This window comes from Anastrepha obliqua, chromosome 4 (genome assembly GCF_027943255.1).
Source record: "Anastrepha obliqua isolate idAnaObli1 chromosome 4, idAnaObli1_1.0, whole genome shotgun sequence".
In the NCBI taxonomy this organism is placed as follows: Eukaryota; Metazoa; Arthropoda; class Insecta; order Diptera; family Tephritidae; genus Anastrepha; species Anastrepha obliqua.
The window spans coordinates 125475993-125491605 of record NC_072895.1 but is presented as its reverse complement, the minus strand read 5'-3'; the positions used below and the strand labels follow the sequence as shown (position 1 = coordinate 125491605).

At 33.9% G+C, this 15613-nt stretch overlaps 1 protein-coding gene and 1 long non-coding RNA gene across 31 annotated transcripts in view; one reads left to right on the top strand and one right to left on the bottom strand.

Annotated features, from left to right (window-relative positions):
- Positions 1 to 14712, top strand: part of LOC129243435 (uncharacterized) — a 53840-nt gene extending 39128 nt beyond the window's left edge. For 10 of the 30 annotated variants that reach the window (XM_054880455.1, XM_054880456.1, XM_054880443.1 and 7 more), the window contains 13 exons: positions 50 to 172; positions 4876 to 4977; positions 5080 to 5259; positions 5330 to 5539; positions 6406 to 6605; positions 6664 to 7072; positions 7832 to 7858; positions 8217 to 8498; positions 8784 to 9153; positions 11218 to 11371; positions 11477 to 11584; positions 11652 to 11807; positions 13817 to 14712. In XM_054880455.1, the coding sequence (XP_054736430.1) occupies positions 50 to 172; positions 4876 to 4977; positions 5080 to 5259; positions 5330 to 5539; positions 6406 to 6605; positions 6664 to 7072; positions 7832 to 7858; positions 8217 to 8498; positions 8784 to 9153; positions 11218 to 11371; positions 11477 to 11584; positions 11652 to 11807; positions 13817 to 13865 (2370 nt within the window). In that variant the 3' untranslated portion in view covers positions 13866 to 14712. Of the gene's footprint in view, positions 1 to 49; positions 173 to 4875; positions 4978 to 5079; positions 5260 to 5329; positions 5540 to 6090; positions 6136 to 6405; positions 6606 to 6663; positions 7073 to 7831; positions 7859 to 8216; positions 8499 to 8783; positions 9154 to 11217; positions 11372 to 11476; positions 11585 to 11651; positions 11812 to 12033; positions 13146 to 13816 lie in introns of those variants that run through there. The other 20 variants (XR_008582308.1, XR_008582307.1, XR_008582306.1 and 17 more) reach the window with 20 other exon arrangements.
- LOC129243438 (uncharacterized) lies at positions 2508 to 3320 on the bottom strand. The gene is made up of 2 exons (XR_008582311.1): positions 3130 to 3320; positions 2508 to 3067 (listed from the first exon to the last, which is right to left on the bottom strand). It is a non-coding gene; the product is annotated as an uncharacterized LOC129243438 (long non-coding RNA).
- Positions 14713 to 15613: the final 901 nt, after the last annotated feature.

The following is a 15613-nucleotide window of genomic DNA, read 5'->3' as shown; positions in this document are numbered from 1 at the left end:
ATAAGTTTATGATTTAAAAAATGCTTATAATGTTATATTCCTTTCATAGATTTCAGTTACTTGGACCAGTCAAGCGTTCCGTTGGCTTTACAGCGATTTAGTGATTGTCAATGAACTTTTGACGTCTTGGGTTATAGCCTTAAACGATACGCTCAAAAAATCCATGGAAGGGGTAAGTTTAAAGACCTAACATTTATTTTTAAAACATTAGCATACAACTATAAAAAGTTATACAAAACCTGTCCAGCCATTTTTGAATCTAATTCATTGTCAATTAATACATTTTAATGTCGTCATTTAGCCCGTTGGTTATGGCTTTTTGGAAAAAGCGTAAAAATGTCTTTATGACGTGACATCACCAACAGCTAATTCATAGATAATGTGGCGCAATGTTTCTGCTATGCCAAATTGACAATGATGTCATGGCAAAAGTGTGTAAAGAAAGAGAGAGAGGGAGATTGTGATAACTTCTCTCGGCTATTATAATTTTACGGTGTTGTTGTGATTGTTACTGTTATGAAAATGTTACTAAGCACTGCCTCTAGGGAAAATTGTCAGATGCTGTGGTAAAGTTCATCTAGTTTTAGGCATAAACCGTGATTTTTTCACCGAACGACTGAGAAAAGGCAAAGTGAATGACTCGAGGTTTGGCGCCCAAAGATCCTGATTCTAGCATTTTCCAAACCTTTTTACGTCTGCAATTGCTTTGCGTATTTTTGGCGTCACATGCCCACGATCTCTTTACACACTCATAAAATTTACTCACATACACTTCGCGAAATTCAATTAAAGGCACTTTGCTTTTCCTCAACAACTTCTGAATGAAGGCTCTAAAATATATATTTATTTTTCTAACATTTTTCATTGAAGCGCAATGCAAATTTGTGATATTATAAAAAACAGAAATCAAACTTAAATACGTAAATCGATAAAGAAAAAAAAACTATTCGGAAAAGACGTAATAAATATGTGCAATGTAAAATTAATAGTGAGTACAACTTCCAGTTTTATTTATGACTTCGAAATAACGACATTTTGAACCTCTGAAAGACGAATTAAAGAGCATTCTCCCAAACAACGTTACGTAGCTCTTCTATCGTCTGAAATTTACGTCTTCTCGATCGGATACAAGTTCGGGGATCGAGATAACCACACTAATACTTGAAGTCAATTTCGGATGGCGCGTGACGCATGTATGGCAGCGTTATCTTAATGAAATATGGCGTTAGAGTATCGTAGGTCGTCCATAAAGTTAATCAAGACTTCATCAAACAAATTTGTGTAACTTTCTGAGTTCATACGCGCGGAAATTTGCTCATGGGTGTCTTGTCATGGTAACTGAAGCCAGCCCCAACCATTAAAGAACCACACCCGAAGTTTGACTTAGTAAAAAAACTTTCGGCACCCTTCAAATCATGCCAGTGGTAATAAAAATTATCTGGAACATCGAGGCGATTTCCTTCGTTCGAAAATATATAATTTCCCCATTCATTCCACGGAATGTGCTGTTTTACAATTATAGTCTGGCACGTTTGTGTGACTCCGCCAACGCTCATTGACCTCATTTTTTTTTATTAAAATAGTCGATTACGACCGGCTTACGTGTGTTGACGTCGACGATGTTGCATTTTTTCCACACCAACCCGATTAATAGCGTCTAGCAGTCGTGGAAACAACTTTTTGTTGTACTTTTCCTTAAGTTTTCTGAATATCTGTAGCTGAGACCGAGCGATCCAATTCAATGGCAATTTGTCTGTTAGTCATAACAGTGACGTTATAGGCATTGACTTGAGCGATTCCTTCACTTGTTTGTGCTTTTCTTTTCCGCATGATGGCGTTTTGCAAGAATTTATTTCTCATTGAACTGTTTAATAGCTAAATAGAATCAAAACTTTGAAATTACGCGTAATTCAATTCACAGAAATGACCGTTTGAAATTTAATTTCGCAATAAAACTCGCTACAAAACGAAAAATTGAAAAATACGAAGTGGCCTCTAACGGTACTTTCATTTATTACGCAAAAAATGGAAAATTTATCAAAATGCAATATTTCTAGCACAAAAACAACAACACAACAAAACTCAATGTTTTTTACACTACAAATATTAATATAAAAGACAATGCCTTTAAATGAATTTTGCCTACTATTTTCACGAACTTTTGCCCTAACGACATGTTTACAGACAATGTGGGAGATACGAAAGAAATGTTTCGAAACCAACAAACTGAGCGTAAATGAGTTAATCAAATTGTTAAATATTAATGATATATAGTACTTTGGGCTTTACATTTACGTACAAATGTCCGACTTGTTTTTAATAGAAGCGGCATTGTGCTGTACGCTTTTAAAGCGCGGAATAGAAGAACATTCTACACAAAGCCACTGATTTCTTCGTGCTCACGCTGACTTTTAACCTTTATATGTCAAATGAAATGATTAATTTATATTTTAAGGGTGCCTTTTTAAGAGTTTGAGAACTTAAAATGAAAATACAAAGTACAAATATTTGAATGAATTGTTTTATTATAATCTGGTAGATAAATTAATGGTATTTTTCGGTAACGGCTACAAGCTACATGGTCGATTCGATCAGTCCACTTTTTGACTACTTTTTCCAATAAATCTGGATAATAAATCTAAATTAACCTTATCAGCATAACAACGACCCAGACGATGATCATTTGGATTCAAATATTGCACGAACTGTATTTTACAGGCCCATAAACCAAGGTACTTATGTGAAATTTCCGACGTAGTAGAAGGACAAAGGTCAACAAGTTGAGAATGACGAGGATTCGACATTTCGGCGTTTTCTTCAACTCTTCGCTCTATGAACTTCGCGAAGAGATTTCTTTTTTTTTCAAAGAAAATTTGAAAACGTAGTTCTGACTTTAAACGATTCATGATTACCTGCCAAACTTTGCCATTCTCAGCTATCAAATGATAGTTATCGATATCGATAGTTCGCTTCCAGCTAAAAACACCCGATACTACCCACAATTGTTTGATAATTAACAAATGCCAATTATTCTTCCGGAGCGTTTTCAACTTTCAAAACCTTATGCCTGCAAACTCAACAAATGAGATCATTTCTTCGTCTGAAAATATTTTCTATTTTTCCACTCACTTAGAAAACCGAAATTAATAACGCATTACGTCAGATACATACATACATTATGCACATACATACGTACATATATGGACAAATATTTATATTCTCACGCTTACTAAATTTAGTTTTAACAGAGTTTCATTTAGAACAAAATCAACCAATTATACATTATTACACAGTAATAAATTTTCCAAAAATACAATATGAAAAACCACAGCCGATAAAATTAAAAGAAACATAAAAAAGAAACACGAAACATGCAGCAGACAATTTGCTTTGCTGTTATATACTCGTATGTACATATGTAAAAGAAAAAAAAGAGTTTAACGTTAACCTTGGCCTCGGTTTCAACACACAATAACAACAAAAATAATAACAAAAGCGAATAAGTAAGGGAAGCGATAAAAGCTATAAAAATACAATTCGAAGAGGTAAAGACCAGAACGACAAGGAATTTATAATATGTTTGTATACACGTACAAACATACAAAATAGGCATACAATATAGGCAGATGGGTACGTTTATATACTTTGTTAATTTTTTTGCTCCATCAATACCTTTTCGAAATACGCATACATTCGCGCTCTTGTGCGAAAAGGTTATGTATCTATACGCGATCTTGTAATCGAATCAAAATAAATGATCCTAAAATGAAGTAATACTTGAAATTGCAAAAAAGGTATTTTTTTCTTAATGCTGAATTTTAATACATATTTATTTTAAAAATTACCGTTGAATTCCCATGGCAAAATTGCACTTTTCAGTAAACTCACAAATGTCCAAAAAATTATACCCCATGTTTATATGCTCCCCATAAATAAATGATACGTTAACCACATAAGTTTTATTCGTTTGCTCTATTTTCTATGATTCTCATCAGGCTTGAAAGTATAGTTTGGTGCATATGTATCTGCTCACAAAATATGTGGGCACAAATCTGAGCTCGGGTTGAAAGTCCACTGGCTTAAACAGAAGAACTCGCTACAACTCTTTCAAGTTAACTTCTCATATCTAACCTCTACAACCGGACTCCGCTCTCCCTAAGCCAAACTTATAAAATCTTCTTATCTCGTAGAATAATCGACTTGGTTGGTTTTTGGATCTCAGTCTTTTCGCAGAGTACTGCCAATTCTTTGAAACTTTCGATATTTGACTGGTGATTAATAAAGGTAGATTTAATAAGACCACAGATTTTCTTTTATGAACAACAAAAATTTTTCAGATGAATTCTTGATTACATGATGAAATAGTCTATGGAATTTATGTATGAAACACAATATCCGTTAAATGCCCACCATGACTCTTCTGGCAGCTCCGGCCGCACCAAACAGTTATTTGTTGTGGGTGTATAATTTGTTCGTGAATGTATCGCTCCATGACTAAGGTTTCCAAAGCAAAATATAAACAAAATTAACATATCACAAATAATTGTGATCAAATATCTGCATCACCCTTGAATCACCCTATACTATATATTTAGTGAAATCAAATGGCCTCGGGAGACGGTCCAGCATGCTTGACTGAGCTTTGTGTGTGTTAGTGCAGTCGGGTGTCGTCGTGTCACACATACTTGTTGTCGGCTTTTGAATGATGAAAATCAAAAATTTTAGATATTAGCGTCAATCAGCCGACACGCACACATATAAAGTTCTTGTCAAACAATGCTTGACCGTGACCAGAGGCCAAAAATCTGCTACTACAGCTTTGAAAAGCTTACCATAGCTTTACACTCAACTTTGTCATTTGGATTTCTTTTTCAGCATGGCGTCGCTGTGGAAGTGGTGCGCGTACTGCCCGATAGTCCCCCGCCAAGCTTGAATAATATTTTCTGTAACTGTGATGAAAATAATCCATCTGATATGGTAAGTTCGCCAATGCCTTTATAGCACATATACATACATACATACATCCATATATGCAACGTTACTAAATAATTCTATAAATGTCATTGTCACCGCCCACAGCTGATCACTTTCGATTGCGATGCACAACCAGTGTTGCAGGTAAAAACTTTCCGCCAGAAGGCCGGGAAAGCTGACGTCTCCCACTACAAAGTGACCGTTTCACGATTCCGTGCTCGCATGGCCACCGCCATGAACTACAACAACCTCAAGGGCGAGATGAAAGTGGATGGTTATCCAGATGTGAGCTTAGATTTTTTGACTCTTTATTGACTAAATTAATAGAAAAATCTTTAAATTTTGTTTTGCGCAGATACGCGTCGCCATGAACAGCGTGGGCGCCATAAAGCCGTTGGACCAGGATGAACAACAACTACAAGGAGTAATTAGCGATATTATCATCGGCGCTCTACGCGACACCGTGTATCCAGTGGACTTCTCAATTTATGCGACCTGTCCACGCGCCGAAATCGATCCATTAGATATGCCTGTAATATATCCAGTGAATTATGACTCGTTAGCGGTGAGCGTCAGTGCAGTGAGAAGAAGTAGTAAAAAAGAAAAACTTTAAACACAATTTTCATGTCGTGACAATTTCGAGTTTTATATCCTCGTTTTCCTTTAACTTCATTGATAATATGTATGTTTGTTCTAAGATATCTTCTACAACTTATCATAATTTATAGGGTCAGATCGCGCACACTGAAAAACTACAGTTCTTGTATATGAAAAATTGGTATGCAAATTAAAGAAAAATTGCGTGAATGTGTGAGTATGAAAATGTGCAGGTGGCCAGAAAAAAGCGCCTCAGTTATACAACACACCGTTAAAAGAAATCAAAAGTGACTCTTCTCATTGTTCTACTCACTTTCTAATATTGCACGTATGAAATATTTCAAATCTAAAAAGTAGTTTGCCTCAACTTAGTCGCCAATGAAATTTGCCTTTTGTTTACTTTAACGTAACTACCATTAAATAACAATTCACAATACAAAACCAATAGCCAAGACCATTTTTTGAAATCAATGTGCAAAAGTTAAGCTCATTTTTCTTTTTTACTTTCTCTCATTTCAGAGGGCTTATCAATATTATTATAATTATTAAAGACATTTTTTCCGCTGCAAATTTTAACAACTGAATTGTTATAATCTCAAAAAAAAAAAAACAAGAAAACAAAAATTGTGTTCCTATTAATCTGTATACAACCTCGCAATTGAAAGAGAAATACAATATTAATATCAGATGTTAAAGAAAAGGCGAATTTCATTGCCTAATCATTGCAACAAATTTCTCCACATCGTTCCAATATCTCCTCTCAGTCGACTCACAAAAACTTTCTCGTATCATTTCTCTTTCATACTTTATCAAAAACACAAAATCCCTTTGTAGCAAAACATGGAGGGCTCGAATTTATCAGGGCTACAACCAATGATCTCCGGACGTCGCTTGCTTGTAAAAATTGTAAAAGGTGAGGGTCTCCTCGATGCTAAAGACCCTTATGTGGTAGTGGAGATGGACGAACCTGCCCAAAAGAATCAAACAGGCGCACGCCAGGGTGCCACGCCTTATTGGGATGAACATTTTCTATTGTGAGTTATACAATTTTTATTACAAAATTTGTATACATTTGAATTCCGCCTTTTCTAGCGAACTGTCCCCACAATCTGCTGAGATCCTGTTCGAAGTCTACGATCGTCCTGTCAATGCTGCAGATCCGGCAAAATTCCTCGGCTTGGGTTTGGTGGGCATTGATGAGTTGGCCGTTGGGCCTGCATCCACACAAGTGCTGACACTGCAGCCACGTCCCTATGAGACGCATCCGGTGAGCGGCACCATCACTGTGGACTTTGTGTTCATTGATGGTGCGGAAATACCTGCTGGACCCAAGCCGTATAAGCTGAAAGAGGCGTTGAAGATCAGCACGCCTATGATTAACGAACACATGAAAAATGGCGCCGACTTGGCAAATGCAGCCGTACGCGCTTTGCAGGATGGCGCGCTCTCCACGACGGGGCAGCCCAGCAAGAGTACTTTGATCATACACAGCGTTCAGCGAGTGAGTTGTGAAGTTTTGTGCATTATTACTTTTTTTTGGAAGACATTTGTAAATATACAAAAAATATATAAAATGCACATTTAAAAGTTGGGAAACAGTGAGCGATGGAGAGTTAGATTCAAATGAGTTGGGAATTGAGCAGAGACATTTTGTTTCAAACAAAAGTTTAAGATAAAGATTTCAATATCAGAAAAAATATGATCTTATTATTTGTGATATTTGAATTGGAAAAAAATAACTTTACGCATTTTCTTCATATAACAAGCAAAAGTTTTGCTCTTGTTTAATTTTGCTTCCTCAAACATCAGAAACTTTCATAAATTTGCCTAGGACAAATTTGTTTTTACAGTTTGAGCCCTAAAAACATTGAAATACATTTTAAGGGTAAAATTGGAATCAAAACCGCCTTTAGTATACCTCGCCACATATCCCTAAATGCATTTCTGTGGTATTTCTCTTTATTTCATGAAGTATTATTATTGAGGGAAAGTCAGGAAAGTTATCAACTCTCCATTTGCCTTCACAAAGTGTTCATAGACACACATCCCTGCTTTGTGTATTCCTACAATTTCGTTTTTACAAAATTCAGTGTCTGTTATATTGATTCGATACGTTTAAAAGTAAGCTAAATGTTGTTTTTTGTTTTTCATATTGCTCACTCCTGTTCTCTCACCGTCACATCATGAATCGCTTTTCAAAACAAATGAAAATAAAAAAAATCGTTCACATGCACCTTCACGCAACTTCAAATAAAAATAGAACCAAAACAATTCAAATGCATTTAAGGTAATTTTTATTTAATTTTTATGTGCCTTTGCATACAATACATATTCACATTTGGTACTTAAAAACTGTTTAATTTATTTTTAACAAAATTTTTATCGATTTTAACCAGCCTGAATTATTATTTTTAATGGAAAATTTAAATTTTTAAATTTTTGAGTTGCACTCATTTTTGTGCATTAATTTACTCACCTTAAATTATATATTAAGCAAATAAAGTATTTATAATTAGGTAATACAATTTTTTTTCGTTTTGCCTGCTTTCTTTAATTGCTTATAATTCTAATGATAAAATGCGCTTTCTAACGTAATTAACCTGCAACACCACTACAAACCGAAATTTCGCCTGTAACTGAAACAGGTTGAAGTTAACAAAGAGGGCAGAATAGAAGTTAAAGAATCGCCGCAAGATGAACGGGATGCTGCTGTAACCCAAGGTTTAGAAAACCCATTAAACGACAATACAAGCGAATCGCTGCCAACCGCGACTACCACCGCGGACATAGAGCACATCCAGCAGGATATATCGATGACGACAGACATAACTGCAAGTCCCTCAGACTCGTATCCAGCAAATGATGGCTACTTAGATGAGTCGGGGGTGGCATCAGGTAACAGCAGTGCCATGCCATCCAGCGCGGAGGTGAGTATACAAAAAATGTTCGTTAGTTTCAAGCTCGTTTGAGAATGTTTGCAGTTTTGCTACAGATAGGCTTCAACAATTCACTGGAATGATTTTATTTTTTAAAGCCGAATATACTAAAAATTTAGAGCTTTCTGTGTTTTATAGTTGTTTTAGATTTGATGAAAATATAATGATTTTTCAAAGCCTGTGATTCAAGTTTGTGCAGCATTAGAACACAAGAATCTCAATAATTTTATGAATTAAAAAAATGTGAATAAAGCAAATACTATTTTCTTTCGACAGTTTGGACATCCGAATGCTGCCTCCTCCCCACAAGGCCACAATGGCTATTCACCACTAAATGGCAACTCGGCTGCAAACGGCTCCCAAAGTTATGGATATCAAAACAATAGTTTGCCCCGTAATGGCGGTGCCACCAGCACACCTTTAAGCAGTGCTGATCTGGATGAACGAGGCCGGAGTAAGAAACGAAATTTCTTTGGAACATTAAAAAAACGTTTAAGCCGATCCAAGACACGCACCCATTCGGCTGATCGTGGCGCTTTGACGCCGTCCCAAAATAATAACGGTACTACCCCAACAGGAACACTTAACGGTGATTCACGTTCATTATCTGTCGATCGTGCTGTAATGTCTAAAAGCAATTCACTTGGTAATTACCAATCACCCACCTCTCCAATCTCTTGGTTCTTGGTCTAACACTTTTGTGGACGTAACTTTCACTCACCATGTATTTTTCATAAAGCTTCTTAATCCTTTCTATGTATGTAGATAATGGCTAATATATGTAAATATGTATGACTGAGTCAATAGTTTTACTACCTCTTTTGCATTTATGTTTTTTATAGCATTTTATGTGGTTGAGAAAATTAGTTTTTAGTTATGAAAAAAATGTGCTAAACAGTTCTAAAAAATCCTTGCCGAGGTAATTTTGAATAAATGTAAAGAGGAAGCATATCTTTTCCTGTATTTCTATAAACATTTTATAGTTTTTAATCAGATACTGAAAATAACTGGTCCACATTTAACACATTTTTGCTTTTTCTATCATTTAAAATTGTTTTTCTATTCGCGATATTTAAATATAGATTTTGAAGTAAAAGACTGAAAGAAATGAAATTGCGAACGAAAGCAAAAATCAGCCTACGTTTTTTATGAAAAAGTTTTTTTAAAGATTAGTTAGTAACTTTTATTATAAAACAAAGAAAATATATGATGAAAATGCAATGAAGTAAAATAACTGTAAAGAAAAGGAAGTAAGTATTTAATTTTTCAATAACTACGAAGAAAAAAAAACAATTTTGACAAAATAGTTACCTAACATAAAGATTAAATATACAATAAAATTTGTTCGATTTTCGATACATTTTCTTCCCTACAATTCCTACTACTATTAATAATTATAAACGAATCCCTTCACTCAGTATTTTTCACATATCCATCTGGATACCATTGCATTTAAAGCTGAAAATACAAATAGAAGACCAATTCGAAATGTAATAAAAACTACAAATCAAATAAAAGTCCACCTAAAGCAGACGCTTAAAACCAAAAGCAAAAGTTATAACAAGTAGCAAAAGAATAAATGACAATTTGTGGCCCCCTTGATACATGGCCAGATTAGTTTCGGTGTTTGTTTCTAATACAAAATTTTATAAGAAAATTTTTTGCAAATTCAAATTGGAGCACAAATTAAACTTGGCAATGTTTTGTTTTTGGAAGTGTAAATGTAAAATTTTATTTAGAAGTAGATATTATTTTATATTTTTTGCAATTATTTATTTCGCTTAAATATAATATTTTTATTTCACACCATTCCATTTCTATGATTTTTATATGTATGTAATAGTAACCTTGAATAATTATACTAAGTACATACATCTTTTTATTTTGTTTATCTTTGTCTTTTTTCGTCTTGTAAACTCTCTGCTGTATATTTGTCTCTGTCTTTTTTCCACCACACTCCAATTTAACTCTTTTTACCCAATTTACTGTGCCATAACTATGCCGACAATGTGAGTTGTACTATGTACAAATGTATTTATAATTAACACAAATGGATAAAAACTCGCGCCATCACACGCTTACATATACATTTATTTACATACTCGTACATATACATAATCATACAAACATACTAACACTGGAAAAATACAAACCCGTATCTAATAAATAAAAACTATTTTTTTTACTTTCAATTTCTTTTCCTTTTCATTTGGGTTGGCGTGAATTTTTTTAAATTTAAATTTAAACGCTTCGATTTTAAATTAAAAATGCTGATATTGCTTTGAATTACTTATAACTCACATTTGTAATTAATTAATTTAATTTTACTCTCTTTTAATTTCATACGTACCCATCTTATGATTTTGGGCGATTTTGATTTTGTACAACAAAACAAAAAATCATTTGGGGGATTCTGTACACATTTGGATTCTCAACCTCCTTCACCCACCGTTATGTTAATACCATTACTTGTGCTACTTACAACTTTTTTGGTGCAAAAATAATGCCAAACAAAAAAACAAATTATTAAAAAAACAAACGTCTTTGGTAAAATGTGTAAAATTTAAAAACAAAATTGTATGATTTCGTTTTGGTACTGAAACTGCACGCTTCTGTATAATTTAATTTCAATATTTAATTGAAACGAATACAACTAAAAATCTACATCAACCAAAAAACAAAAAATTAAAAAATCGACGGAAAACCTCAGGCCCACGCGTTGGCTCCTCACGACTTGATCACTCAAGGCAATCTTCAATTTCAGAATCGTCCGCAATCTCAGGTTTCTCATCGGCCAGCAACAAAACGTACGTACACGAAGCGTCCACACTGGTCCTGGAGACGATCGAGAATGGCGTGAAGCGGTAAGTTAAAGTTAATCCACCGTGTGCGGTCAGTGCTCCGAAATTTTTGCGATTTTAATTCCAAACTAGTAAGAACGCTAATGAGTGCGTTTTTCTATCTTGCAGACATTTTATTGTTCCGCTAGCAATCGCACAACGGCCCAGGTGGCGCCGCAAAGGCACAAAGCTACACATTTATAACGACCATACCTTCATCGCCAAACACTTGAGCGGGTAAGTTGCAATGGAAATTAAAATTTAACATTCTTTCAATCTCTCCTATTTTGCGTTGCTTCACCAGTGGCGGCCTGCAATGCCAGGTTTGCATGAAGTCTATCCCGCGACGACCGGGCAAACAGGGCTACGAATGCCGGGACTGCAATTTGATCTGTCACAAACAGTGCCACATACGGGCGCCACAGGCGTGTCCCAATCCCACAGTGCTTTCAATGGAATTGTAAGTTCGGAATGCAAACAGTTTGAGTTTAAGTAAATCTGATTTTCCGAGAGCTATGTAAATAAAACAAAAACAAAAAAAAGAGTAAAATCAGATTCAGTTGGTTGCGTAGACTTGGTTTTTACTAATTTCGATTTCTTTATTTTTCTCTCTTTTTTCCTTTTCCAACTGTTAAACACTTAAATTTTCATTTTAATTCCAATAAAATACGTTAAACTATACATAGGACCTCATTTCCGGTACTCACAGAACAAGATATAATTTAGTCAACCTTCTAATTGATTTTCAAAACACATACCAACTTTAATTGTCGTGAAATCCACACTTTTTCATTTAAATATAATTAGATTAATTACCTTTATTTACATGCGAAGTTTTTGTTAAATTTTTATTTAATTAATTTAATATTTAATAAACGGTTTACTCTCCCACAAATTACGTATAAATAGAAAAAAAATAACTGGAATTTCGTAAACTCGCGCATCTTAAATGATAAATTTTCAAGCTTTTTATGGCATTTACGAAATTGTTTTGAACGCTTTGCACACAACACCGCTGTTTCCATTCTGTTTGTGAATACCGCACCCTCATTAATTGCTCCTCTGGCGCGTTTCCTTTTACAGATTTTTCTACTAACACTTTTGCCTTCTAATTTTTTCTAAGCTGAAAAATTGTAGCCTAACTCAATATAAAAAAAATGAAATTAAGTTCACTTAAAGGGTTAATTTTTCAGAGTTGGTTTGACTGTGAAAATTTTCAAACAATATTGCAGTATTGGAATTTTCACCTTTTTATTTATAGCTGGAAACAATTGTTAAAAATGCACTGGAAAATTTGTCTTAGCACCAATTGCCGTTTTCGGACTTACCGGTTTACTTCTTTCTGCTTTCTCAATGTTGCGCAATGCTTTAATATTTATGTAGCTGTGCATTGCCACAACTTTAAGTTTGTTTCTTACATGCGGTTTCACATACACACATACATACATACATATGACATATCATCTAACTGCATTTGTAAATCCAACTAATCTACACTTTTACTATACCCTCTACCTCGCAACACAGGATGATGACTTTTAATAAAAGAGAAATTATTAAGACCGGCAATTTTCCCACGCTTCAGTAAAATACAACCATGAAAAAGTTTAAAACAATTTTGTAATTTTTCAATGTTGAAAGCTTTTATTTTCGTGCAATAAGAACTAAACTATGTACTTGTATGTATTTATACTCAAATCATAAAAAAAACTTTAAACAAAAACATAATATTTGAAAATCAAGCAGTTTCCAATACAAAGAAGTCAGTACGGTACAACTTCGGTATCTTATTTACCGGGTAAGCCATTTGCATGCGTTTGCAATTTTTTACCAAAAATCGTTCAGCTCGTATTTCTTATGTTTGGATTGAAAAAGTACATTGGCGAGCAAAAGCTTTTAACAACATTAACATATACTAATGGCTATACGTTTTCTTCGCCTTAATAATAATTCATTGAAAGTTCGTTGAGGAGTTCTAGAAATTCGCTTTAATAAAGTCGAGGTTTGAAGTTTGCTTCAAGCTTCGCCTGTGCTTCTATGATGCCCTTTCCACTAAAACGCTCGCCGATTTCTAAATTATATATAATATATTTAAACTACTGAAAATACGATTTGAAAAAAAATTTTAAAATTTTTGTATACTGTATGTATTTAAAAAAATTGTCTGTGAGTTATGTCCATGTGTTATATTCAAGAACTGGACCGGAAACGGTCTTAAAATACGTTTTGTTTCCTTTTAACCTTTATCACTCAGAGCTTTAAGCTTGGTGCTAGAGCTTTTAACATATTTACACGAATTTGGAATTTTTTAAATTCGAAAATCTGTAGAGTATTCAAAGCTTCTGCTGCGTTTTATTCGTTCCGTTTTCTTGTTCTTCAAGTTATTTAGAAATATTTTATTTTTACGAAGTTGTTATTATCATATTCTTATATAATATTTTAATTGCTGTTTTTTATCACTCAATACAGATCGAAACTTAACTCTGCCGCTGCTGATCGCAGTATAAGAAAATTATGAATATATTGGTAACGGAAACGAACACAACCACAAATGCATAATCCGCCAGAGCAACCACCGCTACTGCCAGCAAAAAAGTAATGCCGGAAATAAAGGATGCAATCCTGATTTATTCGAACGAAAGTAAAAAAGTTCTGAGCATAGCTTACTGTGGCTAAGCTTTTCGGTTTTCTGTTATTTATTATATGTTTTTTTTTTTATTATTTAAGTGATTTTTAAATACTCGCACACGAATCAGCAACTCGAAATTTAAGAAATGCGAAGGAAAAACTTTTTTGACACAAATTGTAAAAGAAATTATAAAGAGGCCGAATACTGTACCGAATAGTGCACTTTTATTTTTATAAAAAAAAAAAAATAATTCCTATTAAGTATATCCTTTGGATAAATTTGTTTAATATTTTCGAAATATTGTATTAATTCCCCGTGTTTACTTTAAAGTTTCCCCTTATATAAAGTTGTACAAGTTTTATATTTTATTAACACGCTACTCAATCTCAGTCTTCGCTACACAAAAAAACAAAAAAAAAGATTAACTTCCCAGAAAAGGATTTAAACACAATCAGGAAACATAAAAACCAGTGCAATCTTTACTATCATTTTTGTTAAATACATATATATGTATATATGTCAAGTTTACCAAGTATAAGTTTTGTAATTCTGAAAAAATAAATATGAAGCACATATGAGCTAAGAAAAAGTTAAACCACAATCGTACACATTACACAGTAGTACACAATCACAGTACGAAAACGCAAATAAATGTTCAAAATCAGTAATGAAACTAAGCGAATCTTAGAACAAATCAATAAAAATGGTGGAGTTTTAAGTAGAACTACGATAAAAATGTTGTTGTTTATTTCATGCGATGGTTATAAAACTAGCTAACTATGGTTTGAATTCTAACCATCCTAGTGAAGTTTCACACAAATTAAGTTGTACATCAGATTATGATTCTGTTCGCCATGGATAAATTACATTTGTGGCGTCATCAAAAAGATGTACGCTGTGCTACCAGAGAATGTTAATGGACGTTTTGTATGTACATACAATATTTGGAATATCCACTGGCGGTAGACAAAAGTACACAGAAGGACCCGATTTACACGAGGAGACATCTGGAAGGGAAACATTTTGTTCGGTGGCGAAGGACGGTCGGGGAAGAGAGAAGGGATTTTGTCTCCCGTACTCGGCGACACGCTTTGCTCTTCTTATTCGTATTTCCAATCTTTCCAATTTTTGACAGTTGCTTCATTCGTTTTCTTCTTTTTTGGGAGAAGGTTCTGAGTTATGTGTTGGTTTTCAACCAAACGGAAGATAACAAATATGACAAACATCCGAACACTGCTTGGGAAATGCACGATTATTTTTGCTAGTAAAGTAGGTATAATTTAAAATATATTATGGGGCATGTTTATGTTGAATTCTAATTTTCCTCGCATTTCTAGTTACTCAAGTTAATTTTAAGTTAATTATTTACATATGAAGTATTTTTAATTTATTTTTTTTTATTCAGGTATAAGAATTTATAAATATATTTCAATAAAAAAACAACAAATTATTTATTATTTAACCAGTTTGCATTTTTCATTCATATATTTAAGAAACTGTTGTCGAACGCTCTCTGCTTTACATGTAAGCGCGTGCTAGAATACATCCGAACCAGTCGATGCTAAAGTGTTAAATGTCAAAATGTCGCGGAAACATTTTTGCCCGTGTGAACGCGAATGAAACTTCAAAAGAGAATT